Source organism: Xenopus laevis, chromosome 8L (genome assembly GCF_017654675.1).
Source record: "Xenopus laevis strain J_2021 chromosome 8L, Xenopus_laevis_v10.1, whole genome shotgun sequence".
NCBI lineage: Eukaryota > Metazoa > Chordata > Amphibia > Anura > Pipidae > Xenopus > Xenopus laevis.
In genome coordinates, this window is record NC_054385.1 from 49,016,981 (window position 1) to 49,041,188 (window position 24,208).

The following is a 24,208-nucleotide window of genomic DNA, read 5'->3' on the forward strand; positions in this document are numbered from 1 at the left end:
TTAAGAATGTTCTGGCAACTTTCCTTTCTCCAATTTCGGCTTTTGAGAGCAAACAATCTTATTTTTCTCATAGTTCCTTAATCCACATTTTTTTCATTATTTATCAGATGTAAAATCCATAAAATACAAAAGTACACCAAGGGGCAGATTTACTAAGGGTCGATTTTCGAGGGTTAAAAAACCCTTGAATTCGACCCTTGAAGTAAAATCCTTTGAATTCGAATATCGAGTTCGAAGGATTTACTGCAAATAATTTGATCGAATAAAAATCATGCGATCGAACGATAAAATCCTTCGTATCGAACGATTCGAACGATTTTAAGCGATCGATCTCAGGATTTTTATTCGACCACAAAAAACTTAGAAAAAGTTCTGGGGAAGGTCCCCATAGGCTAACATTGAACAAAGTATGTATTCAAAGTATTTTTTTAAGAGACAGTACTTCGACTATCGAATGGTCGAATAGTCAAACGATTTTTACTTCCAATCGTTCGAATCATTCGATTGGATCGAATTCGATCGAATTTGACCCATTCGATGGTCGAAGTACCCAAAAAAATACTTCGAAATTCAAATTTTTTATCATTCGAATCCTTCACTGGAGCTTAGTAAATCTACCCCCAAGTAAAAGCTGTCAAGGTCATTTAGAAGCTGTTAATGGTCATGTAGAAGTTGCCCCTCTTTTCTTGCAAGGATCTGTCTTTCGTTCATGGTTTTAGAGGGTTTTGAAGATTAGAACTTTCGTTTTCCAAAAAAAATTCATTCACAACATTTTCTGATTTTTTGTTGGATCGCTTAACAGCTATTTTTGTGTGTGCTTTTTATAATTGGATCTCTTAACTTTCATGGCATTCGTGTCTTTAGAGACATATAGTTTAATTGTGGTTTCAAAAACCTCTATTACCACTAAAATTCAATATTTAATACATGGTCCTTTAAGTATTCTATCTAGTGTTGCCACCTGTCCACTATTTTACCTGTCTGGCTGGTAAAATGTGGTGCGGTACCATTGTTATTAAATAAAAATATAGCAAGGCCAGTATTTATTTCCAGAAAAGATGACAACCCTAATTCTATCCTGTGCACTAGCAACGCTAAAGCAGAGATCACACTTTCTTATCTGGTTTTGGTTCTATGGAATGTCCAACACAGCCTGTGTTATTTCTGTCAGCCTTCTGGCTTTTATATTTGATGATGTTATTGATCTCTACCCACAAAGGCACAAAACTCCAAACCCTTTTGTATTAAACTGACATCTTGTTGCAAATATTTGTGCATTTCTGTCAACTTTATTCATAGCGTATTAAATTAGGGAGAGTTATCTTCCAATTATAGTCTCCATTCATCACCGAAAAGAGTTTTAAGATGACTGTCACTAGGAATCCATAGCCCTTTCTGCCAGAAGAGGAAACGTTCTTCAAGATTAATATGTGCACAATAAAAGCTAATTGCTGTCGTATTCCTCTGATTTGCTTTGATTTACTTCCTCTCAAGACCAATACTAAGATTATGACACCACAATAAATTACAGAATAACAAAATACCACAAGCACTGGGAGTAATGGAAGTAATAATATTTCTGAGGGGCAGGTAGATTTAATACACAGAAGGATTGAACTGATTCGTTTAATTGAATGTAATTTAATTTAGGAATATTTGCCTAAAACTGACTTTTCTGCTCCCCTAGCTAGTAGGAATTTTCAGATTAATTTCAGATGCAAGATAATTCTCCAATGAGAATCATCCCTGCTAATGCTTTAGTAGGGAGGATACAGTGATCACAGTTATCTTTCATACTGTGATTGCTTTGCAAATTTTGCTTGCCAATATTACATTGTAATTCAACTTCAGAAGGAGGATGTAGTGCTATAAAGAGCCACAAGTAAATACAGTAGATCAGTCCTTTCTCAAAAGTATATATACTTCTCCACAAGTGCTGCTTGTTGTAAGTATTGTAGAAAAGGTAATCCAGAGAGCAAATGAAGTAACTTATCACTGCATGCTGCACCTGGTTTAAGCCAGAACTTGTAGTACTTGAAGTGCTGCAATAAAGTCATCAGTTACTTCTAGTGATGAGATGATCCGTTTTGCAAATTTTATGCCAAATGTATAATAGTTAATGGGCGATTCGAACCATACAGCATTTTTTTAAAACTATACATTAGTCTAAGGGCATTTTTTCGCAGCAAAATTTCATTCATCCCAGGCTTTCCCATTAAGAGCTAGAACAAAATGTAGAGACACGCTCTGTAAGCAGAAAGTCAAGTGTAAACAGGACAGGTAGAATTCTAACTGGAGGATCTTTCTGGATCAGTTGGACTTCTGGTCATGGAGGACTATGTATGAAGCAGTTTCCATTTAATAATTCATCTATGTAGTTGATTGATTAGAAGATTGTAGTCCAGAAACACCTGGGTGAAATAGAATTACTATGACAGTTATGTATATGTGCACATTGTAGCCCAGAAACAGCTGGGTGTAATAGTAACTGTCAAGACTGAGACATGTGGCATTTATACTGCAATAACTCCTTTTAAAAAGGCTGGCACGTTATGGATGGATTATGTATGCGTATAATGGGTAGACATATAAAATCCATCATACTGTGCGTATAGGTTTAGAATGCAACCAATATAGACGCTTCACTGCTGCTATGTATGAAGAAGAATATTTAACAGCAGTAAAAAAGTACACAACAACATGCATACAGTGTATTAGCTGCATAAATTAATGGCCAGTGGCCAATAACTATAACCTTTTAGGATTAAACGCTGGACTTGTATAAAATATGTTTTGTGAATAGTTAATTGGTTGCATTGCAGCTCCCAAAGTGCAACTCAATTTATTAGTAAGCATCCATGCAGCAGTTATTTCTGTGCACGCCAGAATTGACCTGGGACAGTGCCTGCTAATGGGCAGATATTTGGTGCATCATCTGCAAAACCTTGGCACTTGAACCCTGTGCAGCAGCATGGCAGGTGATGCATTTCTTGGACTATGGCACCATGCTTTCAAATGAGTTAGCGTGTTTAAAAAGCAGTAAGTGCATAATAAAACAATCTGTATGTATTCTTTGGTTGTCATGCATAACACTGAACAAATAGTTTCCTCTTGTCTTTTTAGTTCTTCTTAGGTTTTACAATGTGTTTTTCTAATAAAATGCTTGTGACTTGGAAAGATTTATGAAATGCATGTTCTGTTAGAACAAATCCATAATTTGCTCTTTTGGCATCATTTAGAATAAACTGGTGTATTTCTGACAGATGGGCCTTCCGATGGGAATTAGCCCAAAGAGTTTCCAGTCTTATGTGATATCAATTCTCTCTTGTATTCAAAGGAAATTGTTCTATTGCCTGTAAATATTTTTTTTCTTTGGTAAAATGATGCCAACCTGGTGAGAGCAGCAGTCACAGAACTTAAATCTAATAAAGCATAGCGTGATCTCATAGCTCTTTACCCATAAAGAGCATTTGCTGCCAACATTGGAAGCAATTACAATGGATTTCAGTTGGAAACCAGAGTCTGACGTTTGTGCCCTGGGAGGCACAAAGAACTTTGTGCAGAAAATGCTAAAGTAAGTTGAACTTTGAATTATAATTTCAAGGACTGTGTAGTGATACGGATTAATGCGTTAGCACAGAATTTCTGAGGTTTTGTGATGCATCTAGAAAGATAAAATATGTCTAGTCTGACAGTTCCAAAGGTCATTGTTAAAAGAAAATCAGGTGTCTTTACAGTGATAAAGCTTGTATAGTAATGGAAAGTCAAAACATTCTTTTCTTGTTCTGTGTTCTTTATCCACTGGTATTATTTGATTCAATATTTCATACATTTTGCTGGAGTGTGTTCCTTTTTGGGGATCAAAATCGTTCAGTCTTCTGTTATCGTCCATGGGTTTTTGTTATGAATTGTTATAATAATTTATTAGAGGTTGGATCACTTTAGATCACTTTTTGGGTTCTTAACCCTGGCTTTGTTCTTCAGAGAATATCTAATATTTTTAGTGCTTGAAATAAAAACAAGCCAGCTGCTCTTATAATAGCAATGAAATCCATATATTTCCACAGAATGTTTAATATGGTTACTGTAGTCACAGAGAGGATCTGTGAAGGGCTAAGAACTTTTAAGGGGACAACCCCACAAGTATAAAAATGCCTAAAAAAAGCAGATAATATCCTTTAATAGGTTAGAATTCAACAAATAAGCCAATATTGTTTATTGATGGTGACAGAAACACTATTCTAGCTGAGGGTGTGTCTTCCATTAATATGTAAATATGCAATAATAACATTTTTATTATGTGAAGCAGGTTGTACTCATTCTTTCATGTTTTAGTTGCAAAAAGTCCAGTTTGGAAATGGCAGATTGAATCCTATCTATAATTATAGTACTATATACATTATTTTCATAAATAGTGTTACTAATCATTATGCATTTCTCCATAGTTTTTTAATATACAAAAGTTTCCATAATTTGTTTCCCATTAAATAGGCAGCAACATTTGGAGGCCTAGATTATTGTGCATGAATTTTGAACATCTTTATGTATATACAATTCACAGTGAGCATATTGATTCCATTTACATAGCAATTCTCCCCAGACCTCTGCACTCTATTCATGATAAACAGAGGTTGTGTTCCTACAGCTATCTATGGAGATTGTTTTTGCAAAGGCAAGTAACATGGAAACTCCAGTTGCTCTGTAAAAGGGCAAATAAACAGACACTAAAATTAAACATTTTAAGGGTAAATGGATAGAAAAGAAGCTAAATAGTGAATAATATAGTTATCCCTTTTCTTTTTTTCTTACTCAGTCTTTTATTTCTACGGGTTGGACAAAATCTTCAGATGACATATTGTACACAATCAATGAGATTTTTTCAAATTTTCAAATTTTGTATTTTGGTCATGAGAAAAGTTGGAAGATTTGTTTTTTTATATATATTCTTGGGTATAGGGGTAAGCAATTTTTTTTGCACCTGATAAAAATTTGTGGTGAAATTCACAGTTTTCCTGACTGATTTTCGTGAATCTGCACTACAATTTCACTACATGGTTTGTTTTGCAGAAGAAAATTCTTTATTTGTGCAGTGAAAAACAAAGGGCTAAATTCAATTTAGTAAGAAAAAGTTATCTCATGATTTATCGTGTGAAAACAAGATTCAATTCAAGGAGAAAAAACTTTTCTCCAAATCCAGTTTGAGTTTTTTCCTAGAGTTTTCACCTGATAAACCATGAGATAAGTTTTTCTGAAATGAATTGCATCCCAAATTGAGTTTTGTTGACGAGTTTATACATGATAAACCATTTTCTCACTGAATTTATTCTGTCCCAAAGTGAGAAAAACTCCAATTGACCAATTGCATATGCCTTGAGAAAAAATGTGGAGAAAAAACATTTGGTGCATTTGGAGAGAGGAAAAAATACCCATTGACGCCAGTGCATCTGGCATAAGAAAACAGCCATTGACACCAATGCATTTATGGACGCCCATGCGTTCAGCAAAATTCTGACATTTTGCAAATTTTTCCATGGTTTCAAGAATTTTGCACCAAAGCAACATTCGCTCACCACTCATTTGTAAAATTTGCTTGAATGCAAAGATGCCAAAGGAAATGTTAAAACTGAAATGTTTGAAGAATAGAGCTAGAAATAGATAGGGTTATTGTACCTAGTGATGGGCGAATTTATTCGTCAGGCGCGAATTTGCGCGATTTGCCGCCAGCGAATAAATTCGAAACGCCTGCGAAAATTCGCGGCAAAAATTCGCCGGCAACAAAAAAAAATTTCGCAAAAAAAACGGGCGTCGGCGTAAAAAAAAACGGGCGCCGGGCGTCAAAAACGAGACGCTGCCGCCGTTTCGCGAATTTTGCTCCGTTTTGCGAAATTCGTGAATTTTCCGGCGAAGCGAAACGGCGCAAATTCGCCCATCACTAATTGTACCTTGTTTTTGTTGGTAAAGCATACTGAGAATTCTGGAGTTAGTAGAGTGATTGATTATTATTACAATAAACAAAAATGCGATGTCACATAGATTTAGTGAAAATCTGAAAAAAGCACTAGATGAAGATTTTTTTAAACATTTTCAAAAATTGTAAGAAAATAATTGATTTGCCAAGAATGCATAAAATTAGCATTTTGACATTTCATAAATGTGTCTTAATTTGTTGCTTCTAAGATGGTAAAACACTTACCTTTTTATTTATTTTTCTTTACTTTTTAATTGTTTTATATTTATAAATATTAAACAATTACAAAATTGCAATTGTCGCATGTACTGTAAACATTATGTATTGGTATAATATTACCAACAATGCTGTGCATTGCTGAGGTATAGGTGTAGCAAATATTGAGACATAGAATATTATGCCCATTGTGGGTAACCAAAATAACAATGTCTTCAGTACCTCTGCAGTAAGCCAAGTTGATTATATTGAACAAGATGAAGGGATACTTTCCAGGAAGTCGAGTTGGAGTTGGCACTATACGCAGTATGAATTGATTGAGTTTTGGCTCCAACATCACTAGGTTGTTTATGCACAGTAAACAATTTCTGGTATTTGGGTCTTGGAAGTAGAAAAAATGTTAATTTGATGTGGTCTGTGGCACCAGTGATATAACACTGGTAGTTCATTTAAGAACAAACCTATTAGGTTTCAAGGACTTCATAATTTATCTGTTTAGGTTCTTCTTTGCATACATACACTTGTAATGTAAACCTTTTTGTGCTGCATTTTTAAATATTCAGTTTGATCAAACTGCACTGGTATTTCATGACTCTGTACACTTCCACAAAGATTTATTAGCATTTGGTTCAGCATCATACATTCAGGTATACAGAGTTTTTTAATGTTGAATTTTTCATTTCTAAAGACGTTGTAATATAAGTAAAATTTACAAATTTTCATGGAACAGTCTATAAACATGATTTTTTAAAACATTGTTTTGCATGTAAAGGACTAATTAGATATATCATGTCCTTGTTTAATGTAGAGCTGCATATTTAAACGCAATGCAGGGTGTGAAATTGTCTGGCAAACAGTTATTTTTTTGTTTAACTGTACATGGATACATTCAATATCTCAAACATAAGATATTTTATAGCGTACTTTGCATTTTTAAACTAGCAAGATACATATCTCTGCTGGAGTGGTGTAAAAGGGGAGATTTCCTAAAAAAATTAAAATTTAAAGCCACGTTGCTTATGAAACAATAAGCCTGAATTTAAATTTCCATTTTTTCATGATGTGTCCATGATAATGGATACACTCCCATTTAAGAAAAACATGATATGGCTGTGTGTGCAAAATGATTCAAGAGGAAATATTCCTAAGAAGTGTTGCTAAACATTTTTGTGCATATCATGTATATTGATGATGATGTTCATGATGGGAGTTTAAGTCCAGTTAGGACAGAGATGGAGTCTTAAAGCAACGCTACGTACTTAAAATATTACATGTTCTTCAGTGGCCCAATAGATACTAGGGTATCCTCCAGTAAGAATTCTGCCTGCTGTGTTTATACTTTAACTATTCTTGGTTTTATACAATCATCATCTAGTGCTGAACTCCAGCAGCATTTGAGGTTTGATTATAGCGCAATATACAGTAAGCAAAATGTTCTTTTGATATTGTTGAACTAGTAGGTATAGTTCTTATTTGAAAAATCAATTTGTATGTATAATAAGGTAAAAATGTCTACTTTAGAGATTGGCATCCCAATTTAACCTTTGTGCTCTAGCATTCAGGTCCAAAAACCATGTGAGAGTTCTTAAACTCTTGTGTGGTTTCTTCCTTGGCTTTCCACAGAGCATGTTTTTTCCCTGACCCGAAAATAAAAAAGGAGAGAGGTGCATTCCCATAGCGTATAACTAACGATGATATTATTAGGATAAAAATGAATACACTTACAAGCACTGGAGTGTAATACAGCTCAGAATACTGTCCCAATGCATTTTGTTGTTCTTACAGCATCCTCTGACTATTATTCTGTGATTTTACATACCAATCGATCTATAGATAGTGCCCCTTATATTGTTTTGCATTGTTATATTTCAAAAATTAAAAGCTTGTCAGTTTTTATGTGCTCAGACTTTTATTTATTTTTTAAAAAAATTCACTCAGGGTAAAAAAACCATTCTCAGCAGGAACAGAGGTATTCGAAGGAAAAAACCATGCCACCAGAGTTTATGAACTCTCATGTTTTTGGACCTGATTACCTAATATTTACCTAGGTTTGCCACCTTTACCTTCATGTGGGTCTAGACTCATGATGTCAGGGGGTGGGCGGATGATGGTTATGATACCAGGGGCAGGATTGTGGCACAGGGGGCAGGGATTGGACAAAATCCAGTCCCACAGGCAGTATTTTGTCCGGATTTCCTAACTAAACCTGAGAGGCAGTTTTGAACCAGACAGCCCATGTAAATTGTTCAATATATTAGATAATATACGTAGATCCTATGACATGTAAATATTACAAGCACATTTTGTCATACTGCCCATGTACTCTTTTCATAAGTTAGAAGTGAAAAAAGAAAAAGACTGGGATACTTTATAAACATTGTTAGGCAACAACCAGTACAGGGAGTCCTCGAGTTACATACACCCGACTTACATCCAACTTACATTTACAGACAGGGGCTGTTGCAGTAACATACTATGGTTTGCTTGACTTTTATTAGCATTTAGCTTTAATAAATCACCCACCCCAGTCCCCTCTGGTGTGTGTTGTCTACTGCAGAGCACAGAAAGGTAAAAATACATATGCACAGAAAGGTAAAAAATAAATACTATGTTAAGATAAACATCTGTCTTGTTGCAAGTAAATGTATATGTTTCAACTTACATACAAATTCATATTAAGAAAAAACCCTATCTCGTACATAACCCGGGAACTGCCTGTGTATTGCAATGGTCCACTGAAATAATTTGTTAGCATTTGTATGTGTAATTACTGTATATCTACCAATTACTTTAAATAGGATATTCTTCTTTACCTTGCTTTATGTTTACAGTTTTGATTAGTGCAGGGTTCTCTCTATAGCAGCCCATCATTTATAGAGTCTCTTGGATTAGATTAAACGTGGAACCCTCCGGCCTTTGAACAGCTCACAATTTGAACACAAATTTGAAGGGAACAAAAAAATGATGGCTGGTAACTACTAAATCAAATGAGAGAAAACATTTTTTTTTTTGTGCTCTTTTGATAGAAGACATGAAACCACAGAAATTGTCTTTAGCTCATGTAATATTCACTTTGCTTCAAACATGCTTTTCATGAATACAGTGCCAAATAGGAAGAAAGCAATATGACAAGGCCCTATGAAGTGCACTTGCTGTTTTAAAAACTCCTTAATGTATTTTCTTTCTGATCCAGCACAAAGGCCAAAACATATAGTAATATAGTACATACTGAGTTTGAATGAAACGTGTCTGGCTTTACTGAATCTCTTTCAATTATTTAGCACTTTATTTAACCTGATGACTCCTTGCCAAGGTGAATTTCTTTTACATTTATAAACTAAGCTTTATATATGGAATGCAATATCTCTTATTGTAAAATAGATGTACATTTGAAGTAACAGAGGTATTACACGACCAGTTAAAAGCACAAGGCCACAGACCTCATGTGACACAATTGACATCACTAAGCACCATTTATAACTGATGACTAGTGATGAGCGAATCTGTCCTTTTTGACTTCATCTGAAAAATTTGCGAAACTTTGAAAAAATTTACAAAACTACAAAAAATGTTGTCCAATTTGTCAAAATGCATTAAAGTCAATGGGCATTTTTTCTTTTTTGTGTCTGCGACTATTTTGTCTTGGTGACTTTTTTGTCGCAGGGAAATTTCTTGCGGTGGATTTTTGCTGCAAAGTGTGTAATTTCACTGCAAATCCATGCCTGATGAAAACAATTGCTCATCACTACTGATGACATCGCTAAGCAGCAGTCAGAAGAAAATCAATATGTTAATTACTTTAGGACAAGGATTTCTTACCTTTAGCTATTCACCTGCTATTGATTAGGGATGTAGCGAACTGCCGATTTGGTGTTCGCGAACGCCGTTCGCGAACACCGGCAAAAAATGCGAACGTTCGCGAACAGTTCGCGAACTTCGAACCCCCGCTAAAATCGTTCGATTCGAACATTCAAAGGATTTTTCATTCGAATCGAACGTTCGAAGGATTTTAATCGTTCGATCGAAGGATTTTCATTCAAATCGAACGTTCGAAGGATTTTAATCGTTCGAACGAATGGAAATCGTTTGAACGAATGGAAATCGTTCGAACGAATGGAAATCGTTCGAACGAATGGAAATCGTTCGAACGAATGGAAATCGTTCGAACGAATGGAAATCGTTCGAACGAATGGAAATCGTTCGAACGAATGGAAATCGTTCGAACGAATGGAAATCGTTCGAACGAATGGAAATCGTTCGAACGAATGGAAATCGTTCGATTTTAGCGGTCGAATGGTCGAACGATTTGTATTCGAATCGAACGCGAACTCAAAATGCGAACGTTCCCAAACGTTCGCGAACATTAGGCGGACGCGAACGGTCGAAGTTCGCGCGAACAAGTTCGCCGGCGAACAGTTCGCTACATCCCTACTATTGATCTACGACTCCCACCATCCTTTAATAGCGTTTGGGCCCTTTGGGTTATTGACCAATATTTGGATAGCACAGGTTAATGATTTTTAATTTAAACAATAAATGTTACTTCCAAGACAATCACAAATGTATTGTGTGGAATTGCTGGAATACTGCTGTGCTTATAATGAATAATGAATGCATAGTAGTTCAACTTCGTTACTTAACAGGTTTATTTTTTTCCCTTTCATTTAGGTTAGTCTTCCAAATGATCCCAACTGTGTAGAAGAAATCTTACGGGTGAGTATAAAACTTTGTAACAGTCTACATAATTTTAATTTATATGGGTTTGATGTCCGAGATCAAATTTATTACAAGGCCAGTTTGAGAAAGGCCTTGGATGGGGCCGAAACATCAGCCTGTTGGAGTGTGTATATATATATATATATACACATTTATATACATTTATATATATACAGTATATATATGTAAAAGAACCCTCACAACAGTAAGTTGCAAATCAAATTGTTTTTATTGTGTGCATCAGCCCACATTAGGGCCTTCAGTGATCTAGTGCATTTATATCCACTGGTCACTATCCTTGATAAAGACCATAATGTGGGCCGAAACAACAGAAACAATATGATTTGCAACTTACTGGAGTGCGGGTTCTTTTGAAGAAAACAACATGTTTATTTAACTCTGCACCCACAATTATTTAAGGGAAATCTGAAATCGGAGTGCATACATATATATATATATATATATATATATATATATATATATATATATAAATATATATATATATATATATATATATATATATATATATATATATATATATATATATATATATATATATATATATATATATATATATATATATATATATATATATATATATATATATATATATATATAGGATCCAGGTGATACCGGAGTCCAACGGAGTGCAACATTACTTGTATCTGGTCAATAATGCCTGGGTGCAAAGAATCCAAATCATAAATCTAGTCCCATGGAAGGATCGCTAGACGAAACGCCAGTCGTTTTTTGCTGAAATAAACTTCAGAAATTACAGAAAGGCCATCTCCCATACACTACATTTTATCCAAATAATCAAATTTTTTGCTCTGTAATAAAACATTACCTTGTACTTGATCCCATCTAAGATGTAATTAATCCTTATGGTGATTTTCTAGTACAATAAAGGTATGAAGATCCAAATTACAAAAAGGTCTGTTATCTGGAAAACCCCAGGTGCCAAGCATTCTGGATAACAGGTCCCATTCCTGTAATGTATGTTAATTCGTATAAATATAATAGACTCTATTTGCCTTATGCAAATACTGTGTTCAGTAGAAATTTTCCAAGGTCAGGATTAGAGAAGGAGAGGGAGTTAGCAAAATGTCTCTTTCTGGAAAAGAGGTAAGAGTGTGGCATATGGCTCAGAAATGAGATGTGTATATATAAATCAGTGATGTCCAAAGTGTCCTCCAGTTATTTAAAGTATAGGCAATCCCCAGCACACTTTAACAGAGTAAAATGAATTAAAGAGGTTTTATCTGGGGCACAAAGGGAATTAAAGTTAGATTTTGGGGTGAATAATAGTATGATAAATGATCAAATATATTGATATATGATCCCATCAAGTCTGTAAGTGGTTAATGAGAAAAATAAGAATACAATGAACTTTAATAAATGTACAGATGAGCAAAAGAGTGTTAGGAAGAGCTATAGAACTAAAAAAGTCTCCCACTCTAAGCCTAATATTAAAGGGGAACTATTGCGAAAATGAAAATTTTATATAAGCTTCAGCACATTGAAATAAATTTCTAAATATATTCAATTAAAAATTGTGTACCATTTCTGAAATAATCAAGTTTAGATTATCTATTCTCTCAGCATCAGTTTCTCTTCGTTCTGTCTTGCAGGAGTTAGGTGTCAGATATTCATTGACAGTTAGATCTTATATATCTTATAGGGGGGCTGCTTTTGCCTAGAAGATGTATTAGAGCTCACTCTATTAAAATCACCAGGCATCATGTCTCTCTACATGCAGAATTTGTGCAAAAGGCAGTTTCTAATACATCTGCTAGGAAAGGAAGCTCCCCCTATAAGATAACTGTGAATGAATATCTGACACCCAACTGCTGCATGAATTCAGAATGAAGAGAAACAGATGCTGAGAGAGGGATAGTGAACATACACTTGATTATTTTACAAACGGTACAGAATTTTTATTTATATTATTTATATTTAGAAAATTTCTTATTTCAGTATGCTGAAGCTTACATACATTTTTCATTTTTGTGATAGTTCCTCTTTAAATTAGGAGCATTTGTCAGTTAGGGGGTTAAACCATTGTGTGTGAAATGAAAAGTGAATTGTACTGGCTTTGTAAAGGTTAAGGATGATTTATAAAAAGAACTTGAGAAATGTTTTGGTCACTGCCAAATTTACACAGAGTGCAACGAAAACAACTTTTCTCTGCTTATTTTCCATTTCATGTGGCATTCAGCAAAACAGAATTAAAACAGTCGCTTGTGTGTTTTAGGCCTAACAAAGCATTCATTTGAAACTGTCGCACAAGAACAGAAATCACTTTCGTCATATCTTTTCTTTAATCTGTCCAGCGAAATATTTATATAACTGGTGCATTAACGTGTTGTTTGTATTAGCCAGGGGTGTAACACTAGTGAGACCCAACCAATCTGATTCTGGGAGGGCTCAGGATTATAATGGGTTTAATCTGGGCCTTTACTAATGTGCATTTTGGATATTTAGTTGGGTTGTGCAATATCTTCTATTTACCTCACCCCTGTTGGTGGAAGAGCAATATCAACTTATGGCCTAACAAGAAACAGGGGTAAGAAGTTAAAATGCCACACAACAGGTTTTTTTTTTTTGCTAGAGCATTAATTTTGTGTTGATTTTCTTGAGCTCAAAGCTTCTATTGAATGGATTTATTCAAGAATTCTTGGGTAAGACCATAGGATTCTTCCTTAAATACTAGTGTGCCCATTAAATTAAATTGATATTGTCACCACTGAGCTCCAGAAAAAAAACATAACGAAATTGATAATAATAATCAGAAAAATCTAGCCAGCACTCAACCTGAAAGCTGTTAGCATGTTCTTATTACACTTGCATGGCTATTAATTAAACTCACCAGAATGCGTTTGTGTATGTAATTAGGATCTTGGAATGTAACGCCACTGGGGCTGGGTGATTTGAATGATGGATAATCTCTGTAAACAGTTGCAAAATATGTTGACACTGTATAAAGGATAATGTATTATAAAGATCTTCCAGATGTATAGTGGTTACACTTTCCACTATACAATAAACTAACCATTCACAACAAATACTAAAGAAGAGCAAGTGTTCCTACTGCAATTTGGTGACCTATCTTTTTTGTGTCTGATAAAAGCTTTATAGGGTAATCGTAAAAAGTCACAAATTATGCTAACCTTTATATTAACTTTTAGTACAACGTAGAGAGAGATATTCTGAAACAGTTTGCAATTGGTTTTCATTTTTTATAATTTGTTTTTTTTGATCATTTAGCTTTTTATTCAGCAGTTCTCCCATTTGCCATCTGGTTGCTGGGGTCTTAATTACCCTAGCGAACATACATTGATTTGAATAAGAGACTGGAATATGAATAGGAGAGGACCTGAATAGAAAAATGAGTAATACAAGTAGCAATAACAATAAATATGTAGCCTTACAGAGCATTTGTTTTTAGGTGGGGTCAGTGACCTTCCCATTTGAAGGCTGGAAAGATTCAGATGAAGGCCAAACGAAAACTTGCTTAGAATTAGCCTTTCTATAACATACTAAAGCGGGAATGTAATTAAAATCTCAAGCAATGGTTAAATGGCATTTTTCAAATGTTTAAAACTTTGCTTAGCGATAATGAGCAATGTAATATTCGCCAGCAAATGATTTTACATTGCTAGCAGCTTTAGGGGGTGATTTACTAAACTCTGAATCTTGTGAAAAAATCACAAATTTATTAAACCCCGAGGTTGGAAAAGTCAGAATCTGAAAATCCGGCATCTCAGACCTGTCAAGGTTGCATATAAGTCAATGGGAGAAGTCCCAATAATTTTTTGATGTGCCCTGGGTTTTTGGCAATACCTCAAAGTTTTCGGAGTTTTCAGGCAAAATTCAGAGTTTTCGGGTCAAAAAAATTTGAAAATCGGATGAAAAGTCAGAAAAAATCATCAAAATGTGATTTTTCCGATTTTTTCCCGCAAACAACATTTTCGGGAAAGTGTATTAATAAATAAGCCCCAAAAACCTGTGCGGATTTAGTCGAAGTTTTTTTCAGAAAATACTGAGATAAATTCGGACTTTGATAAATAACCCCCTAAGTGTTAACTCCTGCTCTGGAGTTTCGTTAAAATAATTTGGCACAAAACACTTTGCGATTGCAAACTGTTTTGTCGCAAACTTTGAGAGGGGTTTGTTGCAGTTTAAAATCGGTTACAAAGGGCGCAAGAAGTGAAAATCTTGGTTGCTAATGGTCGCGATGGTCTTTGCGAATGTTTTTTACTCTAATGAAGCATATTACAGTCCTTCCTAAAAGTTAACTTAAAGGGGAACCACCCATTTAACAGTTATAGCTTATTAATTGTTAGCTCTTTGAAAGAAAACATTTGATTTTTGTGTTTATGGGTTACAAGAACTATTGGAGACTTTGTAGCTTTAATTCTGTTCTGTAATTAATGTTCTTTTAAGCAAACACAGTAAAGGTAAGATTAGCACAAAATGTATTTCGGCCTTATAAACAACATTTTAGGCTTAGAAGTCTGCTTAATGCTACTTGTGGTGTTGAAGGGTTAATATTTTATGGTAAGAAAAAAATCGCTTTCCTAGTAAGCCCTCAATTAACTGCTGGTGATCAGAGTCATCCATTTTTGTGTCTGTTAGTTAGAGGTAATAGCCCTACATACTATAAATATATATCAATGACCAAAAACGCCCTTGACAGGTGAAATTACACATGCAATTATCATTTCTGTGTGCTCTCTATGCTGCTAATGGATTTAATCAGGGCCAGTGTGTGTGTCTAACAGGTATTGAGGTCTTTATCTGTTCCTCCATAATTCCCTCCGCTCCTCCCTGTAAAATAGAAACTGACAGTAAGGGAGATGCATTGTTTTATAACATTAACTGTAAAATGAAGCCACAGATTAATGTCTATAGGTTACAGATTGTCTCAGTAGCCAACAAGCATTATGAATATGTTTTTATGGATACAGGAAGGTGGGGAGGGGAGTGATTAGGAAGTACGGCACATGATATGAATTCAAAATCATAATACAGACGTCACGGGAAAAGTGAGTAACGAGCCGAATAGCCTAGTGAATCATGTGGACCTGTCAAAGGAAGGAACACATTGGGGAGGAGATGATGTCAAATAGTTGTAACTTAGCAACCCAGCATTAGCCTGTCAAGGGCCAAGTAAGAGAAGCCACTTTAAATAGCTGAGTAAATAAATGAAATTCTATACACCTTAAGTTTTGCTATAAAAATAACTTGGCACCCCGCGTCTTTTTGTCAAGATGATTGTTCTTTAACGCTTGAATTGTGTGATTTACTGCGTGTCGTGTGACTCTTGGAGAAAAAAAAAAATAGACTTTCAAAACGAAATCCACTTGTCCACTTACATCCACCCTGCTAGCAAGCTCTCTAATCTCTGACACGAATCATTAGTTCCCCTGGAAAAAAAAAACGAGGGGTTTATCTGAAATCTGTTTGCATTTAAATTTTTCCCAGTTTTCACAAAGGCGTTTTTTTTTTTTTTACACTACAGTAGCATTTAGCGTTTGGCGAGTCTTTGCTGCTAAGCCGTTTGTCAATAAACTTAATAACACGAAGCTGCAGCTGCAACAGAAAATGGATGCCATTCATATGTCAGATCCAGGACAGTGCCGGCGATTAAGTGTTTGGAGACAATTTAATAGACAAGGAAAACGCTTGTTATGTTTCGACAGCAAACATTAAAGATGCACTTTCATGTTTTTTTTTACGCAGCGCTTTGTAAAACAACGGCCTGTTGTGGAAGTCCTAATTATTCAGTGTAAATTTGTAACACATTCTAGGCAATTCAAGACTCGTTACTAAACCTATAACTAGGTCACAATAAACAAGGCAACTTGTAAAAGCCACTGTTAAATGAACCAGGGTTTTCTACACTATAAATAATTGCCCTGCTGGCTCCCAAACATCAGATTGAGGTTTATAAATTAAGATAAAAAGGTTTGAGACTGCAGACATGACCTTATATTTGTTACAATGTTATTATTTTTACAGGTTTACTGTATATTAGATCTTCGGCATTAAAAAGTAATTTTAAAGTCACACCAAGAAACGTTACCTAATTAATGAACCCCCCACCCTCACTTCCAAATAGGGGTATGGAATCCATTATCTGGAAACCTGTTATCCGGAATACTCCTAATTACAGGAAGGCCATCTGCTATTGACTCTGATTTATTGAATAAAGTAACATTTCTAAAAATGATTTCCTTTTTTGTCAGCATTCTGATTAATTTGGGTTATTTTGTTAATAAATTAGGCAAAATTGAGCATGGGAGTTTGGTCCTGTTTTTTTTTAAATAAAATATGAGATCAATTCGGATTTTAGTAAATAACCCCTATAGTGTTCAGTAGGCAATTTTGTGTAAACCCGTGAAGAAGTCCTCTCAGATACCTTTTTATTATTTTTTATTATATACATATACAGGTATAGGATCCAGGAACCCATTATCCAGAAAGCTCCAAATTACGGAATGGCTGTCTCCCATAGACTCCATTTTATCCAAATAATCCAAATTTTTAAAAATGATTTCCTTTTTTCTGTAATAATAAAACAGTAGTGATGGGCGAATTTGCGCTGTTTCGATTCGCGAAAAATTCGTGAAACGGCGACAGCATCTCGTTTTTGATGCCGGCGCCCATTTTTTTTGACGCCGGTGCCCGTTTTTGACGCCGGCGCCCGTTTTTGACGCCGGCGTCCGTTTTTTCTAAAAGCAAATTTTTGCCGCGAATTTTCGCGGGTGTTTTGCGAATTTATTCGCTGGCGGGAATCACGCAAATTCGCCGCAAATTTGTGCCTGGCGAATAAATTCGCCCATCACTATAAAACAGTAACTTGTACTTGATCCCAACTAAGCTATAATTAGTCCTTATTGGAAGCAAAACCAGCCTATTGGGTTTATTTAATGTTTAAATGAATTTCTAGTAGACTTAAGGCATGAAGACCCAAATTACGGAAAGATCCGTTATCCGGAAAACCCCAGGTCCCGAGCATTCTGGATAACAGGTCCCATACCTGTACTGTATATATTCACTTAGAATAAACCTAAATCCCTTATTCAAGAAAGGCCTCCATTCTGTATTGAAATTATTAAATCTTTCTGCAAATATGCAAATATTGTCCAATTTGAAAGAATTCCATAATTTTTTCTGCTCTCATTGTGACAAAACCTTTCCACTGCCAACTCTGAAATTTCCCTCCCATCAATCTTAACATCCCATGGGAGCTCTTCGCATTGGCTTTCTGTATACTTTTGCATACTTATTATATCCTCTCATAAGCTTTTCTCCAGTTCGATCATTTCCAGTAATGCCATCTGTTATTTATAATTAACATTGCCTATTTTTTAATTAACATGCCTTCTACTGTACTTTTTAAATGTTGGCATTTTAAAGTTTTGGAACTGCTATAGGAAAGTTAATAAGATAATACTACAATTTAAGGTGGAGGGACTTTCCAAATTACTATATGGAATTAAAATTAGAATTTCAAATATTTCACAGTTGTTTGACCTACTCTCTGGAGAGACATTTGATGCCTAGTGATACTTTCCCTTTACCTGTAATTGATATAGCCCAGTTCAGAATCTTTGTATGCACACAACACGCTTAGATAATACATGTTGTGAAAGAACATTCCTGCTCTGCCAGCGTGCTGTACATTATTGGTTCTCCTTGAGCAATACACTCAGGGCAAAACCTCAGTGGCATAAATATTGGCAGGCAAAATTTAAAAATGATTGGCAGCTGGCAGCAATTACATTTATGCTTTCTTATAGCTGTGCATACCAAGTGCGTGCCAAACCTGACTAATAACAGGAACAATTGAAATATGCACTGAGGTTAAAGAAGCAATTGAACGCACTTGAGCATTACTGTGTAAAACACACAATAATAATTTTAAAACCGTTCTCACAATATAATAACGAAATGCTGATTCTTTCCAAGTCACAGCACATCAGTTCACACAGCCTTAAAAATAATAGTTAAGAATTCTAATCAAGTCCTGTGTCTCCCTGTCTTATAGTCTGATATTGTTACTTTATTAGAAATTATTAGACGGTTCTCTGATGCATTTACTTTGGAGATTCGGAGGGAGTAAGGGTTACTGGGAAGTACAATGTTAGAAAGAAAACCAAAGAATACAAAGAGATTAGCTAATGGAATTCTAAAGGCCTTTTTTTGTTTGAGTAGACCTGCATGTCATCTGTATAACATCTTCCCTGAAATAATAACTTGGCCTCTATATTTCCCACAGAGCAATGAATCATACTGCTTCATAAGGGTAATGCATATGTATTTGTTATATTATATTATGCTAGATTTTATTTTTATTGGTGATGATTGCAAGTCTGTTAACCATGAGTCACTTGGATGCAGGACATCAATATCAAGATCATGGGGAAATAAATACAATAAGAGAAATATCATGATGTTATTATTTCCTAGGAGTTTTGGACACAAGTTTCACAGAGCTGGGTCTACAGCCAAAGTTGATAGATATTCCAATCTTGCTTCTTATACTCTTATTTGTAAACCTGTAGATGATCCTTAGCTTCGCTGGCATTTTTCAAAGCAATTTGAACAATAAGCTAGATTTTCTTTCTTTTGATTATTGCAGTTTGGTAGTTTGAAGGGGGATGGGGGTTGAAGATGGGTGAGTATTGTAATAATAGCCCTTGACTGCAAGAGGTTTGGCAGAGCTATGTAGATAAGCTTAATGGATTCACTTTTAAGATCAGTAACAGAAGCAGCAAAACATAATCATTTCACTTGACATACGATTTATTTTTATCGCTTACATGAAAAGATATTTAATTTAGGGCATTTGTTAATGCTTTGGGTTTGTACTGTGTTACCAGCTGTGATGTATCTTCTATCTCTTTACTAAACAAAACACCCTTTCTGTTGTGGTGAGTGGAGTCTGAATATGGCCATACATTTGTCCACTGTGTATGTTCTCTGCCTGATTTGACCATGGGCTGAATGGAAGTGCCACATATATCATATTGTTCAAATCTTTCATACAAAATGAACAAAAGATCAAATGAACACACCATCTTCACTTGACCTCATCTGTCAATGCACCATGAATTGGCCAACATGGTGCATCAGTAGATGAAATGTTCTAATGTTCTGAAACTTCATTTTACTATATTATAGGTAAGTATATGGCCAGTTTAAGAGAATTTTATTATATGCACTGGCCTCAAAAGTCTTTCTAAAGGTAACTACAGGTGCTACAGGTTCTTATAGAAATCAGAATGGGAGGCTGGACTATAAAGGATCATTCTATATCAATCAGTCCCAATCAATACATAAGCATTTTACCATGCCAAATAACAAATGCGATCTAATTAGATTGAATCAGGACAAACCATCCCGAATAGATCTAATTTTGATTAGTAAAGTTTCAATATCATTATTGATTAATAGTAATCATATAATTTTATGGGCTTTGAAAATCCTTGTCTTTTTGTGGGGTTCTGAGATAATGAATCCCTTAAGGTTTGGACAATGATAAATATTGGTTTTGTTCAAATTAGCTCAAATAAGGAAGTCATTTCGATCCCTTTTGGAAAACTACAGGATTCCTTGACTGAGGTTTGGTAAATTATAATGAATATTAGGTTCATATATGTTTAAGGGAAAGTGTGAAACTGGGGTTCAACTGTATGTTCTTAGAATGGGTTGGCAGTTTAACAGGAGGTGGAATGGGGCTATGGGCTAATGCTTACATATGACAATTGGTTAAAATGGTTCTTTGGCTTTTAAATTGAATATTGTGACACATTTTATTTGTATTGCCATTAATTGTTTTAAAATGCCGCCTTTAGCCTAATGGGGTAAAACAATGATTGATATAAGACTGAAAGAGCATTAAATTAGTATAAGAAAGGGGAAAGTAAATAAGAGGTTTTAATACAGTTTTCTTGAAATCCTAAAAAACCACCTCTTTAACAGAACATCAAGGGGCCCATTTATTAAACATAATTTTTTTCTGGTCAAGTTGTTTAGGGGTGGAAACTAAATTTTTTCATGGAAAAATAAAAAAAGAGATTTATCATACCCCAAAGCTGCTAAAAATCTGAATCCAAAAATATGACATCTCAAACCTGTCGAGGTCATGCAGAATTCAGATGTCTCTGAAGTTGTTTCTTGACATGGTGATTTGTGCTGGATAATCCGATAAAGTCGAGTTTACACAGCATCAGTTCGATAAAATCGAGTTTTCGGAATGTCAATTGTACCAAATGAATTGACACTTTGTTTTGTTGCAATGTTCTTTTTTGTCTCTGAATTATTTATAAATGAGTTCAATTTGTGGAAGGGATTTGGTCAACTTTGTTTTAAGAAAAAATTTGGTTAATTCGCGTTTTAGTTAATAGGTCACCAATTGTCTCCTTTTAGCCTTTTATTCAAAAATGTTCTGTGTCTTTTGCTTCTGTCTGTGCAACTACAGCATTAAATTAATAAATTATTGCAATTAGCTTAAGGGGCCTATGTATCATAGTTCAAAGTGGGAAATCCCAGATGATATACATCAATTTAATATTTTTTTTCCAATTTATCAACACTTTGCTGACTGTCATGAAACATTTTTTTGACAGTGAGGAAAGCATTATTGAACTGGCGCATTGGTACTGCCTTTAATTTATTGTGCATTAGCTCATTGCTTTGTACAACAGAACAGGGCTGTGGATTCAAAGTGGTATAGACTTGGAACAACTTGGAACAGGAAATTATTATATTTCAATACATTTTATCCTGTTTCCAAAAAATGTCCAAGCTGTTACTCAACTACCTTGCATCATACAAGTAGTGTATATGAGTAATAGATTCCTGTACAGACCTAGAAGAAATAGAATATAAGGGCAAAAAAACTAACACCAGCAGAACATTTTAGCTTTGCAAAAAGCAGTAAGAAAATCAGATTTTACCAGGAAAAGATGGTACTGTATTTGCCCAATAAGTTCTGAGAAAGTGAAAGAATTTTCACAAGATGGATTATGACCTGAAAATAAATATTTAAACCTGTCTGAAATTTTTCCTTGAACTGTTATGAACCTGAGGGCCATAATAACAAAAGACTGGCTTTTCACAGAAGACAAGCGTGACTAGCTCCAGCAAATGTAACATATGCACTTAATTAGAAAACCTTTGAACACTATTCTAGCAGGGACATTACTATGTTGCTTCTTCTAATGGTTTTGTTAACATGAGAGCCAATAAGCTGGTTGGCTAGAAATATTTGTTTAATCTTTAGTCTGCTATATTTTTACCAGAACAATCCACATATCTTGTGCATCACTTAGCATAATTTTAGGATTATGTAAAGTTCAAATAATGTAGAAATAAATCAACCTTGGCTTTATAGACTGACAATTCTTCTATAAAATCCCTCTTTAAAGCTTTACATGTGTTCTGTTTTATATGGCCAAGTCAAATGTATATTTCTGGAGCAAGAAAACCAACATTTACAATGTGATGTTTTTTGGAAGATGGTATTTTAATACTATATACTATATATGTCATGTGTAATATACATATTACAGAGAACCCGATTCACAGTATTTAGTTAAAGAAAAATAATTTGATGGTTATTGCTTTGTTCAATGTTTTAGTCCCCCAAAGGGACCTTCAGAAGCAAAAAGGAAACTACTCTTTGTTCCTGATTAAGGACTGAAATATATATACACAGGGCCGCCATTAGAAATCACAGGGCCCTGTACAACAAAATTTTCAGGACCCCGCCCATCCCAGCCCCCAAGCCCCACCCCAGATCCCGCCACTCCACACTGCAGTTAAAAGACCACACAGACATCAGTGCTAAAAAAGATAACCCCCCCACACACAAGTTATAAAAAGCTATTGGTGATCAGGGCCCCCCTATAAGTTAAAAAAAAAACATTGGTGCCAGGGCCCCTCATAAAGTTTTTTTTTTAAAAAAAAGCATTGGTGGCAGTGGCCCCCTTAGAAAGTAAAAAAAAATTGATGGCCTGCCCCCCCCCCCACAAGTTATAAAAAGTCATTGGTGATCAGGGGCCCCCCTGCAAGAAAAAAAAAATTGGCCAAATTCCCCCCGAAATTACTTGCCAGGGTTTTGTGTCTAAGGGTGGGCCCGGCCATGCTTCACTTACTTGATTAGCTGGCCCCCCGTGCTTTCAGCGTGCTGCCAGCTGCACAAAATACGACACAGCAGCTCCATGCACGGAAGCTTTTTCCTATTAAGATTTCCTGTACCTCATGGTCCTTTAAGAATAAGTCCGGGTAAAGCTGTACAGGGATTGGATAAGGGGATCCAATCCCAATGCAGATTTACTGGGACTTATTCTTAAAGGACCAATGAGGGTACAGGAAATCTGAATAGGAGAAAAGCTTCCATGCATGGAGCTGCTGTGTCGTATTTTGTGCAGCTGGCAGCACGCTGAAAGCAGGGGGCCCTGTATACATATGTACTAGTACAAACAGCTTGTGTTATATTACCCCAGAACTTCACTATATGTGTTTCTTTTTTAGCAGGCCTCTTTTACTCCCCATGTGTAACATTAGCACTGATATATGGATATGTAGTGGATTAGGTAGTAATTATGTATAGTATATAATACAAGCCACTACTGTTTGCACCCAACTGGTTTATTGTGAACTGTTGTATGAGCAACATTTTTGTGATCACAATTCATGTATAGTCCAGTGTTCATTCACAGTATAATGACCTTCAATAGGAACATGTGAAAACCAATTTGCTACCCCATCAACAGGCCGGGGCATGAGGTTCAAGCACCCCTGGCAACTGCCTGATTGTTCATTTCTTGAGCATGTACACCCTTTGCATATGCACATGTGTACAACTCCTGACAAGTGTGCTGATGCACAGACTTTCTGATGGTCAAAGCTAGAAGGCAAGATGAAGAGGTGCGTGCCAGCACCCTGCCACTGTTGCACTCTAGACACGTGCCTCTTCTGCCTACCCATAGTTCTGGCCCTGCTCATTAATGTGTGGCCAAACTGCATGCCACACCTCCCTGCCTCTTCTCTTGAGATCGGTTTATTAGCCTAATAAATGGGGATGAACAACTACCCCATAAACAATCTGCCCAAATGCCATGTGTAGCCAGTTTTAAGTGGAATACCTTCCTTCCACTGCTATTTTAAGTTGTATGAAACTCAACAAAACATTTCTTCCACTATGCATTAAATAACAAACAAATGTGTTAAGTTATATGTAACTTATGTTATGGTGTTAAAGGGGTGGTTCGCCTTTAAGTATGTTATAGA

The 24,208-nt window shown here is 35.4% G+C and overlaps 1 protein-coding gene across 3 annotated transcripts in view; it reads left to right on the forward strand.

Annotated features, from left to right (window-relative positions):
* Positions 1–24,208, forward strand: part of aff2.L (AF4/FMR2 family member 2 L homeolog) — a 352,995-nt gene that overhangs the window by 226,878 nt on the left and 101,909 nt on the right. For all 3 annotated transcript variants that reach the window (XM_041572755.1, XM_041572754.1, XM_041572756.1), the window contains one exon: positions 10,853–10,897. In XM_041572755.1, coding sequence (XP_041428689.1) covers positions 10,853–10,897 — 45 coding nt within the window. The remainder of the gene's footprint in view (positions 1–10,852; positions 10,898–24,208) is intronic.